This window comes from Mobula hypostoma, chromosome 5 (assembly GCF_963921235.1).
Source record: "Mobula hypostoma chromosome 5, sMobHyp1.1, whole genome shotgun sequence".
In the NCBI taxonomy this organism is placed as follows: Eukaryota; Metazoa; Chordata; class Chondrichthyes; order Myliobatiformes; family Myliobatidae; genus Mobula; species Mobula hypostoma.
The window spans coordinates 185,797,777-185,816,573 of NC_086101.1; the positions used below are offsets into that span (position 1 = coordinate 185,797,777).

The 18,797-nt window shown below is 46.2% G+C and overlaps 1 protein-coding gene across 3 annotated transcripts in view; it reads right to left on the reverse strand.

Annotated features, from left to right (window-relative positions):
- The window catches only part of clcn3 (chloride channel 3), a 237,530-nt gene that overhangs the window by 31,349 nt on the left and 187,384 nt on the right, over nt 1-18,797 (reverse strand). For all 3 annotated transcript variants that reach the window (XM_063049499.1, XM_063049496.1, XM_063049498.1), the window contains one exon: nt 14,242-14,428. In XM_063049499.1, coding sequence (XP_062905569.1) covers nt 14,242-14,428 — 187 coding nt within the window. The remainder of the gene's footprint in view (nt 1-14,241; nt 14,429-18,797) is intronic.

Below are 18,797 nucleotides of genomic sequence, written 5' to 3' on the forward strand. Positions count from 1 at the left end.
TAATGAAATCTCCACTGTATATAGGTTCTTAGTTTCTGCCAAAAGATGGGGACAAATGTGGTCACTGGATGACATGGACTGCAGGGTTACGGGGCAAATTTTGGAAAGTGGAATTAGGCTGGAGAACTGCTTCAATCAATCTGCACTCTACAAGCCAGCTATATTAACCACTACGCTCATTTGTGCTGTACTCTAACAATTACATGAACTTCAGAAGAGAAAAAACTAGTTTTGAGGGGTATAGATAGGATAAGTGCAAGGAGGCTTTTCCATTTGAAGCTGAGTCAGTTTGGAGGCCATGCGTTAAGGGTGAAAGGTGAAATATTTAAGAGGAACATGAGGGGTAACTTATTCAGAGGGTGATGTGAGTATGGAACGAGCTGCCAGCTGAAGGGGTAAGTTTTTTTTTAAACACAGAGAGTAGTGAGTGCGTGGAATGGGCTGCCAGTGACTATGATGGAGGCAGATACAATAGGGTCTTTTAAGAGACTCCTGGATAGGTACATGGAGTTTAGAAAAATAGAGGGCTATGGGTAACCCTATATAATTTCTACGGTAGGGACATGTTCAGCACAGCATTGTGGGCTGAAGGGCCTGTATTGTGCTGTAGGTTTTCTATGTTTCTAAATGATGGACGTGGGTTTGATTTCAATGTTTAAGAGAAATTTGGATAGGTATATGGATGGGAGGGGTATGGAGGGCAATGGTCCGGGTGCAGATCAATAGGACTAAGCAGAATAATATATCAGTACAGACTAGATCGGCCAAAAGCCCTGTTTCTGTGCTATAGTGTTCTATGACTTTATAGTTAGTTACTTGAAAAGTGTCCATTCAGTAGCTGCTATGGCATAGATTTATAACGTAAATAAGAAAGGAAATATCTCTGTATTGGTTGCAAACAATGTACAGCAAAGAGTTAATAAAATCAAAAACATTCATAAGCAGTGTTTAATAACATTTGAATTCCTGCCAAAGAGTGCATTGTAATATCCTAAAACACCGAGAATATACTGCACAGAAATACATACCATCTCAATGAGATGCACAGACAAAGCAGTCTAACAGCCAAATGGATGCAGGTCAATACATCTATATACTACTAAAACTCTCATGCTCTGTCTGTCTGTTTGTCACCTCCAATTAGCACAAACGGTGCATTACAGCGACATTTTGGCTAAATCGAATTAAAATGCGCTAACTCACAGAATGCAGGCAAAGTTCAGGGTTATATATTCGTATAAAATTGCTCATTCGCCAAAAATCAACAGACTGGCTTTCACCCGAGACCCGATCGGCCATCATGGAAATTGGGACGCGACAGCCCGACGCATATGCATGGCCAGCCTCAGCAGCCACACCTGCCGGAGCAAAAGGGCAGGACAGCTCTATTTCCAAGGGTCACATTCTGCTAATCACCATCAGCATGTGCAGGATTGGGACAGATCTAACTGCCACGCATCAATAAGAGATAATTAAATCTTATTGTAATGACGTACTTCCAGACACCAATAAAACTCTTTGCTGCAAAGGACAGCGGTGACTATATCACATCCATTTAGCAGAGCACCAACCACATCATCAAGAATAATCAGCATCCTTTGGTGTTAGTGCTTCATATCTTCTATCCAGCATTAGGGCAAAAAAAAAATGGTCAGCCTAATTATGCCGCGTGGAAAGGGAAGGGGGACATTATGGTCAAGAGATAACACCGAACGTCGTCGGGAAGCAGCAAGGAGAGGGAGAGAACAAGAATCGGATGAGGCAGGGCCGCACGACTCCAGGTTCAAAGAGTCAGGACAAAAAAAGATGAGAGAAGAACAGACAGAGGAGGAGAGGCATGTACGTCTCCAGGATCAGAGACAAACAACAAACAGCAGAAGAGCTGAAGAGATGGGGGATGAAAGGGCTACACGTCTCCAGAATGACAACGACAGGCACAAAGGTGGCAGATAAGCCAGAAATGATGCCATCAAAATTGTATTTCGGTAAATGAGGAGCAGCTATATTTGCTTTGCTACGCGTTGTTCTTCTTTAATAAACTGAGGTTTTCTACTTCAGTTTCCAAAGCAAAGCGATACCAATAGCATTCAGGAAAATTTAATGTTCATTCTGGTCATATCAGACTGCACCACCCTTCTTTCAAAGGGTGTCCCAACGGGTCACTCCCTTGTCTAGTAACTCATTAAAAACAAAGTTCAAACTGCCCAAGACAGGCAACTTTCAAACCAGATCCTTTTCCACAGTAAAAATAAGGAACTGGTCATTCAAGACTGAGATGAAAAAAATTCTTCATACACATGGTAGCATTCACTGTCTAAGAGGACACTGCTGAGCATTGTGGGCATATGATATTGGCACCAGAATGTATGATGAAATGTGTGTGCTGTGCCCAGCACACCCTTCAGGCTATGTTGGTTGTTAACACAAATTTCACTGTACCTGTGATAAACAAATGGAACTGAAGAGGACTGTGGAAGCACAGCTATTGAGCATTTTCGATAGGGAATCAAAGCAAGGAAATGCTGTGAGTTAAAACATCAGCTGTGACTTCTTTGTACTGGAGCAGACACAAGGGGACAAGTGAAAAACCTCTCTTCTATTTCTTAGGTAACATAATGGAAGAAAAATTAATCAGAGCTTCTCAATGTACACTTAGCTTGATTCCCATTTGTCTTCAAGTTCAATGTCACCTGACTGTACATCTGTACAACCAAATGAAACAATGTTCCTCCAGACCACAGTGCATGCACAGAACATTCTAAATATCACTCACAGCATATAAACCAAAATATTATACTATAAACAAGTTCATAAGATAATTTAAAAAGCGCAGGACTAGTAAACAGTACAGTAATCAGCTCGCTTGTCCTAGTGATGAGACCTCGGTGGTGGCAGGGTATCCATTAGTCTCATTGCCTGAGGGAAGAAGCTGTTATCCAGACAGACAGTCCTAATCCAGATCCTTCTGTACCTCCTTTCTGACGGCACTAGGTCAAACAGATTGTGGGATGGGCAGTAACAATTAAAACAATTTAAAATAAATTACTTCTAAAAGCTGAGTGATAAGTTTGTAAAATGCAGATTTCAGTTTACAAATTTGAAATTTATATTTGAGATGTTCAACAGCCCCTGAAATTTGGTGTCTCTAGTGTCATATACAGAGCAGACCAGGCAAAGATGACAGTTTCCTTTCTGAATCATTTATGACAAAGGTAGTTTCATTGTTACCCTTACATAGAATAGCCTTTTCTGTTCATTTAATGGTTACATAATTATTTGGATTTAAATACTCCAGCTGATGTGTTGGGATTCAGGTGCCTGGATCAATGCTCCAAGACTCTGGCTGTTGGTCCAGTAACCCAACTGTGATTACTTCATGGTGTATTAGCTTTACTGGTAAAATTAATTCCTCTCATTTTTAGTTAAAAAGCAATGAAATTTCAGAACCTTTCTGTACAGCATCGTTGTTTCCTACTGAATATTCTGTGGGGAACATTTTACTTTTTGAAGTGTCCTCATTATAAAAGGCAAGGGTGCTGCACCGTAAGACTTTACAGATTAAAACAAACAGAGCTGGAATAAACCTGAAGCAGTTTGAATCTTTGGCGAATAAAGATGGAATAGCTCATTTTGACACCAAATCTAAATTTTGGATGGTGCAGCCTCGATTTTGTTTCTGGTCTTTAGATGTTCCTAGAAGGGAAAACGAAAGGTAAAGTCCTCATTTCCCACACCCAGCTCTCGTACTTGAAGGATCTAAAACCTACAAAGGACAAAAATATTTCTTATTGATGCAGTCTTCAATGGCTTTTGTCACTGCTTTCATGTTCCACAAGTCTTGTCCACCTCTGCCCTGCTACAGAAAATCCAAAGATTTCCCTCACTACAAAATGTTCATTTTTTTAGTTGATATAACTGTCTAATCATTTTTTGCTTTCTATGGCAATAATTCTTTCAACAATAATAACCTTTTTCACGTCACCCCATTCTCTAAAAATAAATTTCTGAACTTTTGAGATGAGCAAAAAGCTTGCAGTCTTTGAGTCACACATTTCATGAGAGCTGGCTTGACTCTGACCCTCAAAATATGTCACAGCTTATTGTATGACATAATTAGTCTTGAAAGAGAGGAATTCAGTTATCAATTTAAACCTTCCCAGTTACTGTGAGTTAACAAAGAAACACAGAAAAACTACAGCACAATACAGGCTCTTTGGCCCATGATGCTGTGCTGAACATGCACTTACTTTAGAAATTACCTAGGGTTACCCGTAGACCTCTATTTTCCTAAGATCCATGTACCTATCCAGGAGTCTCTTAAAAGACCCTATCGTATCCGCCTCCACCACCATCACCAGCAGCCCATTCCATGCACTCACCACTCTCTGTGTAAAAACTTACCCCTGACATCTCCTCTGTACCTACTTCCAAGCACCTCAAAAAACTGTGCCCTTTTGTGATCGCCATTTCAGCCCTGGGGAAAAAGCCTCTGACTATCCACACTTTCAATGCCTCTCATCATCTTATACTCCTTTATCAGGTCACCTCTCATCCTCCATTGCTCCAAGGAGAAAAGGCCAAGTTCACTCAACCTATTCTCGTAAGGAATGCTCTCTAATCCAGGCAACATCCTTGTAAATCTCCTCTGCACCGTTTCTATAGTTTCCACATCCTTCCTGTAGTGACGTGACCAGAATTGAACACAGTACTCCAAGCAGGGTCTGACCAGGGTCCTACATGGCTGTAACATTACCATTTGGCTCTTAAATTCAATCTCACGGTTGATGAAGGCCAATGCACCATATGCCTTCTTAACCACAGAGTCAACCTCCACAGCAGCTTTGAGTGTCCTATGGACTCGGACCCCAAGATCCCTCTGATCCTCCACACTGCCAAGAGTCTTACCATTAATACTATATTCTGCCATCATATTTCACCTACCAAAGTGACCACCACACACTTATCTGGGTTAAACTCCATCTGCCACTTCTCAGACCAGTTTGGCATCCCATCGATGTCCCGCTGTAACCTCTGACAGCCCTCCACACAATCCACAACATTCCCAACTTTTGTGTCATCAGCAAATTTACTAACCCATCTCTCCACTTCCTCATCCAGGTCATTTATAAAAATCACGAAGAGTAGGGATCCCAGAATAGATCCCTGGGGCACACCACTGGTTAACAACCTACATGCAGAATATGACCCATCTACCACCATTCTTTGCCTTCTGTGGACAAGCCAATTCTGGAGCACAAAGCAAGATTCCCTTGGATCCCATGCCTCCATACTTTCTCAATAAGCCTTACATGGGGTACTTTATCAAATGCCTTGCTGAAATCCATAGGGAAGGAGAAGATGGTGGCGCGACGCAGCACGCACGGCCGCTCCAAAATGTTATCGATATCTGTCAAGTAGGTACCGTGCACAATCCTGATTTGATGGAGACAGACGTGAGAAGCACGGAGGAACATCTGGAGAAATTTCTGAAGTACCCGTTTCACTGCCGCTGCTACTGTGCGATCGAGAATCTCTGGAGGGGAAGGCCCCAAATCCTCGGCTTTGCCTATTGCCTGTTGCCGGGGCCGGGGTCAAAGCGCTTGGCAGAGATGGTGCTCGGTGTTGGAGGGCTGGTCGGAAGCTCGAAGTTTTCAGACGGATTCAAGAGTCGGCTGTGGTGGGGTGCTTCCAGGGTGCTGCATCGGCAAGTTTGCGGCGCTGGAGGTTCATGGCACGGAGAGTTTTTCTTCCTTCTACCGTCTGCATGAGGTGATGGGACCTTCAAGAGATTTTGAGACTTTTTTTTGGTCTGTTCTTTATCAAATTATGGTATTGCTTTGCAATGTTGTAACTATATGTTATAATTATGTGGTTTTTGCCAGTTTTCAGTCTTGGTTTGGCTTGTGTTTCTGTGATATCATTCTGGAGGAACATTGTATCATTTCTTAATGCATGCATTACTAAATGACAATAAAAGAGGACTGCGTGTCCTCATAATCTAATACACTACATCTACTGCTCTACCTTCATCAACGTGTTTAGTCACATCCTCAAAAAAATTCAATCAGGTTCGTAAGGCATGACCTGCCCTTGACAAAGCTATGCTGACGATTCCTAATCATATTTTGCTTCTCCAAATGTTCATAAATCCTGCCTCTCAGGATCTTTTCCATCAAGTTACCAATCACTGAAGTAAGACTCACTGGTCTATAACTTCCTGGGCTATCGCTACTCTCTTTCTTGAATAAGGGAACAGCACCTGCAATGCTCCAATCCTCCGGAACCTCCCCCATCCCCATTGATGATGCAAAGATCCTCGCCAGAGGCTCGGCAATCTCCTCCCTCGCCTCCCAAAGTAGCCTGGGGTACATCTCGTCTGGTCCTGGAGACTTATCCAACTTGATGCTTTCCAAAAGCTCCAGCACATTCTCCCTTTTAATGTCTATATGCTCAAGGTTTTCAATCCACTGTAAGTCATCCGTACAATCGCCAAGATCCTTTTCCGTAGTGAATACTGAAGCAAAATATTCATTAAGTACTTCCCCTATTTCCTTCGGTTCCATACACACTTTTCCACTGTCACACTTGATTGGTCCTCTTCTCTCATGTCCTATCCTCTTGATCTTCATATACTTGTAGAATGCCTTGCGGTTTTCTTTAATCCTGCTCGCCAAGGCCTTCTCATGGTCACTTCTGCCTCTCCTAATTTCATTCTTAAGCTCCTTCCTGTTAGCCTTATAATCTTTTAGATTTCTATCATTACCTACTTTTTTAAACCTTTCGTAAGCTTTCTGTTTCTTCCTGACTAGATTTTCAACAGCATTTGTACACCACAGTTCTTGAATCCTACCAGCCTTACCGTCTCACTGGAACGTACCTACGCAGAACGCCACGCAAATATTACTTGAACATTGGCCACATTTCTGCCGTACATTTCCCTGAGAACATCTGTTCCCAATTTATGCTTCCAAGTTCCTGCCTGATAGTTTCATTATGTCCCCTTACCCCAATTAAACATTCTCCTGTGGCGACCCACTTTCTGGCACACACGAACCGGCTCACAACAGCGCGCGCAGTCAGAGGGCCGGCCCCAAAAAGGGCGCCAGGCCATCTTCACCAGCAGGGGGAAAATCCCGCGCGCAGAAAGGGTCTGGGAATATGCATTCCCCACAGCAATCCCGCCCAGGGAGGGCGGGAATGGGAAGGCTTTAAAGCAGGCCGTGAAGTTTGAATAAATCTCTTTCATCGCAACTCTAACTCACCGACTCCATGTGGTTATTCTAGCGCTGTGTGTAGCACACCGCTACAATTGGTGACCCCGACGGCCCAAACGATATTTGGACCAGAGATGACCAACGCTGCATCTGTTCACGCAGTTTCATTAAAACTGCCAAGCTTCTGGACGCTGCGACCCCAACTATGGTTCGAACAAGCAGAAGCACAATTCCACATTCGGCAGATAACCTCGGAGTCCACTCGCTACTACTACGTGCTGAGCTCACTCGACCAGGAGACTGCTGCACAAGTTGAGGAGTTTATACAGTTGCCCCCGGAGGACGGCAAATACACAGCATTCAAAGCCCTGCTCATAAGGACTTTCGGACTCTCACGGCGCGAATGAGCACGCCGCTTAATGCACCTGGATGGTTTGGGAGACAGGCCGCCGTCAGCATTAATGAACGAGATGCTGGCCCTGGCTGAAGGACACAAACCCTACCTCATGTTTGAGCAGGCGTTCCTAGAGCAACTGCCCGAGGACATATGCCTGCTGCTGTCCGACGCAGATTTCAGCAACCCCCGGGAGGTGGCGGCCCGAGCAGATGTGCTGTGGAATGCCAGGAAAGAGAGAGGGGCATCCGTCGCACAGATCACCAAGCCGCGTGCCCGACAGACCAGACCAGGCCCGGCAGCAGAGCCTACAAAACCCGGCGACGGGAGTGAGGAGCCCAACGAACAATGGTGTTTCTACCACCAGCGGTGGGGCACAGAGGCCCGCCGCTGCAGACCACTCTGCAAATTCCCGGGAAACGCCAGGGCCAGCTGCCGCTGATGGCTACGGCGGCTGGCCATCAGGACAGCCTCCTGTACGTCTGGGACAATCAGTCAGGACGCCGCTTTTTGGTCGACACCGGAGCGGAGATCAGCGTCTTACCTCCAAGGAGTTACGACACCCGCAACAGAGAACCGGGACCCACCCTGAGGGCTGCTAATGGCAGCACAATATGAACCTACGGCACCCGCACGGTGCGGCTACAGTTCAGCTCCAGCCGGTTCACGTGGGACTTCACACTGGCCACCGTGGCCCAACCACTGCTGGGGGCAGATTTTCTACGAGCCCACAGCCTGCTGGTCGATCTGCAAGGGAAGCGATTAGTCCATGCCAAGACTTTTCAAACGTTCTCCCTGGGTGAAGCACAGTTACCAGCCCCACATCTGGACTCCATCACGCTGTCCGATGATGAATTCACCAGGGTCCTCGCGGATTTCCCATCAGTACTGACACCGCAGTTCACGGCAGCCTTGCCCAGACACGGAGTACAGCACCACATCCTGACCCAGGGACCACCCCTCCACGCCCGTGCTCGAAGGCTTCCCCCGGACAAGCTCCGACTGGCGAAGGAGGAGTTCAAGAAGATGGAGGAATTAGGGATCATACGACGGTCCGACAGCCCATGGGCCTCCCCCCTTTACATGGTGCCCAAGGCAATGGGGGGCTGGAGACCATGCGGTGACTACCGCAGACTGAACGAGGCTACAATGCCAGACCGCTACCCTGTGCCGCACATTCAAGACTTCGCAGCAAACCTACACGGCGCAAGGATCTTTTCCAAGGTAGACCTCATCCGGGGATACCATCAAATCCCTGTACATCCGGATGACATCCCCAAAACAGCACTTATCACCCCGTTCGGACTTCTCGAATTCCTCCGAATGCCGTTTGGTCTAAAGAATGCCGCACAGATTTTCCAGCGGCTAATGGACGCGGTGGGACGCGACCTGGACTTTGCATTCATCTATTTGGACGACATCCTCATAGCCAGCAGTAGTCGGCAGGAGCATCTGTCCCACCTCCGCCAGCTCTACTCCCGCCTGAGTGAATTCGGCCTTACAATCAATCCAGCCAAATGCCAGTTCGGACTCAACACCATCGACTTCCTGGGCCACAGGATTACTAAAGACGGGGCAACCCCGCTGCCCTCCAAGGTAGATGCGGTCCGCCACTTCCCCCGACCCAACACAATCAAAGGCTTGCAGGAATTCGTGGGTATGGTGAATTTTTACCACCGTTTCCTCCCCTCAGCAACCCGAACCATGCACCCCCTGTTCACCCTGATGTCGGGTAAGGGCAAGGACATTACCTGGGACGAAGAGGCCGCAACCGCTTTCGTTAAAACCAAAGTAGCCTTAGCAAACGCCGCGATGCTAGTGCACCCTAGAACGGACGTTTCTACTGCCCTCACGGTGGACGCATCCAACACAGCGGTCGGTGGAGTGCTGGAACAACTCATCGAGGGTCGCTGGCAACCCCTGGCGTTCTTCAGCAAACACCTACGACCACCCGAACTCAAATACAGTGCTTTCGACTGGGAGCTATTGGCACTATACCTGGCAATCCGGCATTTCAGGTACTTCTTAGAAGGTAGGGCCTTCACCGCGTTCACAAACCACAAACCGTTTACCTTTGCGTTCACTAAAGTGTCCGAGCCCTGGTCGTCCCGCCAGCAGTGACATCTGTCCTACATCTCCGAGTACACGACGGACATCCGGCATGTCTCTGGAAAGAACAACGTCGTGACGGACGCACTTTCCAGACCTACCATACAGGCCCTGTCCCAGGGGGTGGACTATGCAGCGCTGGCAGAGGCACAGCAGGCAGACGCTGAGATCCCCAGTTACAGGACTGCAGTCTCCGGTTTACAGCTCCAAGACCTCCCCGTAGGCCCAGGTGAGAGGACCCTACTATGTGACGTAGCTACCGGCCAACCCTGCCCCGTCGTCCCAGCAGCCTGGCGCCGGCGGGTTTTCGAGTCCATTCACAACTTAGCGCACCCCTCCATCAGGACAACCGTCCGGCTGGTCGCCAACAGGTTCGTGTGGCATGGACTTCGTAAGCAGGTCAGTGAATGGGCCAAAACGTGCATGCAGTGCCAAACGGCCAAGGTGCAGCGGCACACCAAGGTTCCGCCGCAGCAGTTCGAACCCACCTGCCGGAGGTTCGACCACATCCATGTGGATATCGTGGAGCCCCTGCCAGTGTCGCGAGGAGCGCGGTACCTCCTAATGATGATAGACTGCTTCACCAGATGGCCAGAGGCAGTCCCGCTCACCGACACCACCTCCGAATCCTGTGCCCGAGCACTGATTGCAACCTGGGTAGCACGCTTTGGGGTAGGTACCGGCCCACATTACCTCCGACAGGGGCGCCCAGTTCACCTCCAGCCTGTGGTCGGCTATGGCCAGCCTTTTGGAACACAGCTACACCACACAACTGCCTACCACCCACAGTCGAACGGACTAGTGGAGCGCTTCCACCGTCACCTGAAATCGGCTCTCATGGGCCGCCTGGAGGGGCCTAACTGGGTGGACGAACTTCCCTGGGTCCTGCTCGGAATCCGCACGGCACCCAAGGAGGATCTACACAACTCGTCAGCCGAGTTGGTGTACGGCGCGCCCCTGGTCGTCCCAGGAGAGTTCATACCAGCCCCAAGGGGGCAAGAGGAAGAACCCACAGCAGTCCTGGACAGACTACGGGAGAGGCTCGGTAACTTGGCCCCCATACCCACTTCACAGCACGGACAGAGCCCGACCTGCGTACCCAAAGACCTGCAGAACTGTAAGTTTCTTTTTGTACAACGGGGCGGACACCGGGCACCGCTACAGCGGCCCTACGAGGGACCGTTTAAGGTGATCAGGAACAACGGGTCCACATTCGTGCTGGACATTGGGGGGAGAGAGGAGGTTTTCACGGTGGACCGACTCAAACCGGCCCATATGGACTTGGCGCAACCGGTCCAGGCTCAGGCACCGCGGCGCAGGGGCAGACCTCCCAAACAGAGGCCGATCCAGACTGTGGACATTGGGGGAGGTATCACCGGTTCTGGGGGGGGGTGGGGGGTTATGTGGCGACCCACTTTCTGGCACACACGAACCGGCTCACAACAGCGCGCGCAGGCAGAGGGCCGGCCCCAAAAAGGGCGCCAGGCCGTCTTCACCAGCAGGGGGAAAATCCTGCGCGCAGAAAGGGTCTGGGAATATGCATTCCCCACAGCAATCCCGCCCAGGGAGGGCGGGAACGGGAAGGCTTTAAAGCGGGCTGAGAAGTTTGAATAAATCTCTTTCAACGCAACTCTAACTCACCGACTCCGTGTGGTTATTCTAGCGCTGTGTGTAGCACACCGCTACACTCCTAACTTGTCTGTTCCTATCCCTCTCTAATGCTACGGTAAAGAAGATAGAACTGTGATCACTATCTCAAATGCTCTCCCACTGACAGACCTGACATCTGACCAAGTTCATTTCCCAATACCAGATCAAGAATAGCCTCTCCTCTTGTGGGTTTACCTACATATTATGTCGGGAAACCTTCCTGATCACACCTAACAAACTCCACCCCAGCTAAACCCCTTCCTCTTGAGAGATGCCAATCAATATTTGGGAAATTAAAATCTCCCACCATGACAACCCTGTTATTATTACACCTTTCCAGAATCTGTCTCCCTATCTGCTCCTCGATGCCCCTGTTACTATTGGGTGGTCTATAAAAAACACCCAGTAGAGTTATTGACCCTTTCCTCTTTCTAACTTCTACCCACAGAGATTCAGTGGACAATCTCTCCATGACTTTCCCCTTTTCTGTAACCGTGACACTATCCCTGATTAGCAGTGCCATGCCCCCACCTTTTTTGCCTTCCTCTCTGCCCTTTCTGAAACATCTAAAGCCTGGCACTCTAAGTAACCATTCCTACCCCTAAGCTGTCCAAGTCTCTGTAATGGCCACAACATCATAGCTCCAAGTACTGATCCACGCTCTAAGCTCATCCGCTTTGTTCATGATGCTTCTTGCATTAAAATAGACACATCTCAAACCATCGGTTTGAGCATATCCCTTCTCTATCACCTGCTTATCCTCCTTCTCACACTGTCTCCAATCTTTCTCTTTTTTGTGAGCCAACTGCCCCTTCCTTCGTCTCTTCAGTTCAGTTCCCACCCTCCATCAATTCTAGTTTAAACTCTCCCCAATAGCCTTAGCAAACCTCCCTGCCAGGATATGGCAAACTATCATCCACTTTTCTTTCCTGCATCCACAGTTGCCAAGTTGTCACTAAGCTTTGAACCTGCAAGAAAATATTATGATGAGCATATGGCATAGCAACACGACTGAGCACTGAGATCTTAGGATCCGAGCAGCACCAAGGATTCAGTATCAACTCATATTCTTTGGACTAGCTCCAAAGATTCAATATATCAGCTCATGATCTGGTTCACCTACAACAGCTGTTTCTTGAGTCAAAGCACATCTTTAGTGCTGTTGGGACCAGTTGAAGGTACCTTGGACCTTGATCTCAGCAGCCCAGCCCACCATACTTTCCTGTGCCCAGACATGTTAGCCCTAAATTGATTTGCCTTCAATTTACTCCAACAAGAATATGACACTTCTTAGTTTAATTGTATGTAGCCAAGTTCAAGTACATTCTGCATGTCATATAAACCAACATGATTATTTAGTTCCTCTGCTGTTTTTATAATTCAATCTTGCACTTTATGGCTTCTATAGTTATACCGTGGAGAGCATTCTGACAGGCTGCATCACTGTCTGGTATGGAGGGGCTACTGCACAGGACCGAAAGAAGCTGTGGAAGGTTGTAGTCAGCTCCATCTTGGGCACTAGCCTACGAAGAACCCAGGACATCCTTAGGAAGTGGGTGTCTCAGAAGGGCAGCATCCATTATTAAAGACCTCCAGCACCCAGGGCATGCCCTTTTCTCACTGTTACCATCAGGTAGGAGATACAGAAGCCTGAAGGCACACACTCAGCAATTCAGGAACAGATTCTTCCCCTCTGCCATCCGATTCCTGAATGGACTTTGAAGCTTTGGACACCACCTCACTTTTTTAAAATATACATTATTTCTATTTTTGCACATTTTTAAATTATCTATTCAATATATGTAATTGACTTACTTGTTTATTTATTATTATGCTTTATTTTATTTATTTTTTTCTCTCTCTCTGCTAGATTATGTATTGCATTGAACTGCTGCTGCTAAGTTAACAAATTTCACACCGGTGATAATAAACCTGATTCTGATTCTGACTAAACGTCCATGTACTACTCCGTGTATTTTTTTTGTTCTGTTTTACTTCAGTGGCATAATTTTTCGTAATTAATACTATCTCTTTTCTTTAATAACCCTTATAGATATAAGAAATACAGTTTAAGCCAAAAGTAATTCAGCTGATCACTTGGAAGAGTGAAATTAGACTTGGCCCCCACTTGAAAATATTTAAATCCTGATACCTGCCTAGACTCTCCTTCTATATCCGTATTATATGATGGACCACAACTCTTCTCAATCAATCAAATGGCCAGACCTGAGACAAATCTTTATAATATCCTAACAATTACTCTGACATCCTTTGCCCAGGTTTCCAGACCTACAGACATCTCTGGTCACTTCTATTTCAGTCACCAATTACCTCGAACCGCATTTATAACAGCTTGGATTCCAACCCATCTACACCTCAAATTAATCTACTTTTCATCTTCAGACTTTCTTCTAAGTATTTATGGAGCGACAAGGGATACTTTTCAAAGTATAAGTTAATATACAAGTGCAAAGTGTGGCTAATCTATTACCTTACAGATGCATAGCCTCTAACAATCATCTCCAGCTTTTCCCTTTTCTGAATTTGCATGTTTGGTTTGGGAGGATACTATATATTAAAATAATGATCACCGCACCTTTTGATCTACTCACTTCCACCAACACCATCATGTACAGCCTGCCTCACAGTAGGCAGACTTCACAGTAGTCAACCCAAGGGACTGCCTAGGGGCAATAGTACAACACTACACTTTTAGTCTGCATAGGAATACATCCTTATTTAGCTTTTTAAGAATTTGCCTCAGAGAAACTGGTCTGCATTTGTTAGGACAGTATGGTTTTATAGCATGCAAATCTGTGGAGGAATCTCTAAACAGGATGATTTATGGATAGCTAGTGAAAATGGCAAACGTACCCAAACAAGCCGCAGCACCAACCATTGCATACAGGCCGGGTGTAACACAGTCCGCTCCAACATTACACCACTGGTTAAATATGAACCAGTCATGGTGGTGATAAGCCATCTGCTCCACGGCAACTCCCACTATTCTGCCAGCAATGGCACCAATAGCCATGCTTGGTATGAAGAGACCTGAAGGTACCTGCAAAGAAGAAAATAGCATGAACAGAAACCAATCGACAGATGCATCCTTTTAAAAGGAATTTTGTATTGTGCAATTCTATTTCTGTCTATATTCTCTTCCACACAAGACCATAAGACACAGGAATAAATTAAGCCATTCAGCGCATCGAATTGGCTGCGCCATTCCATCATGGCTGATTTATTATCCCTCTCAACCCTATTCTCCTGCCTTCCCCTTGAAAACTTGGACTCCCTGACTAATCAAAAACTTATCAACCTCCGCTTTAAATAAACCCAAGGACTTGACCTTCACAGCCATCTGCAGCAATGAATTCCACAGATTCACCACCCTGTCTGAACAGCAGTCAATCAGAGATCGGGAGCAACAGGTGACTCACAGGTCAGCAAACGTGCATGAAAAAAATCAGTGCTTAATGTGAGTTTTGATGTTTGAACAGTGGCCAATCAGACATAGGGAGCAAGATGTGACTCACAAAGGCTGACAAGTGTGCATTAAAAAAGTATTGCTTCACAGGGGTTGCGGCGTTTGAATGACAGCCAATCAAAGATCAGGATTCATTGACAGAAGGCAAATAAAAATAGGACAGGAACAAGCAGAGTAGACAAGGTTAGAATAGAGATTTGAGGCTTTGGACCTTTCAAGGAGAGGCTTCAGCAAGGAGAGGCTTGAGTGTGAGAAGGTGAAAAGCTATAGGTAGTTTTTGTTTCAGTTTATTTATTGTTTCCTTCTTTATAATTTCAGTTGGAGCAGTAGGGACAGTTGAATGCTCCTCTTGTGGGATGTGTGAAGACAGGGAGACCTCCAGTTTCCCTGACAACTTCAGCCGCAAGGAGTGTATCCAGCTGCAGCTTCCAACAAACTACGTTAAGGAGATAGAGCTGGAAGTGGATGGACTCTGGATTATTCAGGAGACTGAGGAGGTGATGAACAGAATATATAGAAACATAGTTACAGCCAAGATGCAGGACACAGGAAATTGGATGACAGGTGGGTGAAAGGGCAGTGCAGAGTACTCCTGTGGTCACTCCACCCACCCCCGCCCCCCAACAACAGGATACAGTTTGGAGAGGATAACCTAGCAGAGGAAAGTCACAGTGGTCGTGTATCTGGCACTAAGTCCGGCTCTGTGGCTCAGAAAGGAAGAGGGGGAGAAGAGACGGGCAGTGGTGATAGGGGTTTCACTAGTTAGGAGAACATAAAGGAGGTTCTGTGGACGAGAATGAGATTCTGGATGGTATGTAGCTTCCTGGGTGTCATGGTCTGGGACATCATGATTGAGTCCTCAGCATTCTTAAGTGGGAGGGTAAGCAGTCAGAGGTCATGGTCCATATAGGTACCAATGACATAGGTAGGAAGGGGGATGTTTATGCCTGATGTTGTAGTGTGTGAAGGAACAGAAGTGGGTGCAGTTACTATTACAAGAGAGAAGGTGCTCAAAAAGCAGTAAGACATAAAGGTACATAAGTCACCTGGACCAGAGGAACTGCACTCTAGGGTTCTGAAAGAGGTAGCATCAGAGATTGTGGTGGCATTAGAAATGACCTTACAAAAATCATTGGACTCTGGCATGATGCCAGAGGACTGGAAAATTGCAAATGTCACTCCATTTTTTAAGAAAGGAGGAAGGCAGCAGAAAGGAAATTATAGACCAGATAGCCTGACCTCAGTGGTTGGGAAGAATCAATTGTTAAAGATGAGCTGATGGAGTACTTGGTGACACAGGACAAGATAGCACAAAGTCAGCATGGTTTTCTTCAGGGAAAATCCTGCCTGACGAACCCGTTAGAATTTTTAAGGAGATTACAAGTAGGATAGATAAAGGGGACTCAGTGGATGTTATATATTTGGACTTTCAGAAGGCCTTTGACAAGGTGCCACACGAGGCTGCTTACCAAGTTACAGGAAAGTTACTAACATGGTTAGAGCACTGGCTGATTGGGAGGAGCCAGTGAGTAGGAATAAAAGGATCCTTTTCCGGTTGGCTGTCAATGACTAGTGGTGTTCAGCAGGGATTGATGTTGGGACCATTTCTTTTATGCTGTATATATATGATTTAGATGATGGTATAGGTGGCTTTGTTGCCAAGTTTGCAGATAATACAACGATTGGTGGAGGGGCAGGTAGTGTTGAGGAAACAGGAAAGATGCAGAAGGACTTAGACAGATTAGGAGAATGGGCAAGAAAGTGGCAAATGAAATACAATGTTGGAAAATGCATGGTCATGCACTTTGGTAGTAGAAATAAATGTGCAGACTATTTTCTAAACGGGGAGAAAATCCAAAAATCTGAGATGCAGAGGAACTTGGGAGTCCTTGTGCAAAACACCCTAAAGGTTAACTTGCTAGCTGAGTCAGTGGTGAGGAAGGCAAATGCAATGTTAGCATTCATTTCAAGATGTCTAGAATACAAGAGCAAGGATGTGATGCTGATGCTTTACAAAGCACTGGTGAGGCCTCACCTTGAGTATTGTGAACAGTTTTGGGCCCTTCGTCTTAGAAAAGATGTGCTGGTATTGGAGAGGGTCCAGAGGAGGTTCACAAGGATGATTCCAGGAATGAAAGGGTTATCATATGAGGAACATTTGATGGCTCTGGGTCTGTACTTACTGGAGTTCAGAAGGATGAGGGGGGATTTCAATGAAACTTTTTGAATGTTGAAAGGCCTAGAGAGAGTAGATGTTGAAAGGATGTTTCCCATGGTGGGAGAGTCTAGGACAAGAGGGCAAAGCCTCAGGATAAAGGGTGCCCTTTCAAAACAAAGTTGCAGAGAAATTTCTTTAGGCAAAGGGTGGTGGATTTGTGGAATTTGTTGCCACATGCAGCTATGGAGGCCAGGTCGTTGGGTGTATTTAAGGCAGAGATTGATAGGTTCTTGATTGGACATGGCATCAAAGGCTATGGGGAGAAGGCCAGGAACTGGGGTTCAGGAGGAGATTTGAAAAAAAAAAGGATCGGACATGATTGAATGGCAGAGCAGACTCGATGGGCCAGATGGCCTAATTCTGCTCCTATGTCTTATGGGATGAGGTTCTGCAAAATGACTTCAGAGAGTTAGGTGCTAAGTTATAGGGCAGGACCTCCAGGGTTGCAAGCCAAGGTTTGCTACCCGTTCCATGTCTAGTGAGGCCAGGACTAGGAAGATTATACAGTTTAACACATGGCTAAGGAGTTGGTGTAGGAGGGTGGGCTTCAAATTTTTGGATCATTCGGCTCTCTTCCAGGGAAGGTGGGATCTGTACAGAAGAGATCACTTGTACCTAAACTGAGGTGGACTAATATCCCAGCAGGAAGGTTTGGTAGTACTTCATGTGTGGGTGGGGGGGGGGTGGGGGGTGTTTAAACTATAGTTGCAAGGAGTTGGGAACCAGAGTGCCAGAATAGATCATGGAGTGCTGTGGAGACAGATGTTGTAAAGACCTCAGACAAAAATCAGGAATCAAAAGGTTGATGATGGCGGGACTAATATTGAGTTGCCTATATTTCAATGCAAGAAGTATTATAGGAAAGGCAGATGAGCTCAAGGTATGGATCAATACATGAAATTCCGATATTGTAGCTATTAGTGAGACTTGGGACAGGACAGGCAGTTCAGTGTTCTGGGATTCTGTTGTTTTAGTCATGATAGAGCAGGAGGGATTAAAGGGGGAGGGGCGGCATTACTATTCAGGGAAAATGTCACAGCGGTGCTCAGTCAGGACAGACTGGCGAACTCATCTAGTGAGCCTTTATGGGTGGAATTGAAGAATAAGAATGGTATGACCACATTAATAAGGCGATATCAGAGACCACACAACAGTCTGAGGGATTTAGAGGAATAAATTTGCAGATTGCAGACTGTCGCAAAAAACGTAAGGTTGTGATAGTAGGTGATTTTAACTTTCCACATATTGACTGGGACTCCTATACTGTAAAAGGACTAGATAGGATCGTTAGTCAAATGCGTTCAGGAAAGTTTCCTTAATCAGTACACTGAAGTCTCAATGAGAGAGTGTGTGATCCTATTAGGGAATGAGACAGGGTAGGTGTATAAGAGAACACTTTGCATCTAATGATCATAATGACCTTAGCTTCAAGGTAATTAAGGAAAAGGATAGATCTGGTCCTCGGGTTAAGATTAAAAATTCGAGAAAGGCTAATTTTGATACTATAAGAAAGGATCTGGCAAGTGTAGACTGGGCAGGCTGTTTTCTAGCAAAGGAGTACTTGGTAAGTGGGATGCCTTCAAAAGTGAAATTTTGAGAGTACTAAGTTTGCATGTGCCTGTCAGGATAAAGGCAAGGATAACAGGATTAGCGAACCTCTTGGTTTTCAAGAGACGTTGAGGCCCTGGTTAAGAAAAAGAAAGAGATGCATAGCAGTTTATAGGC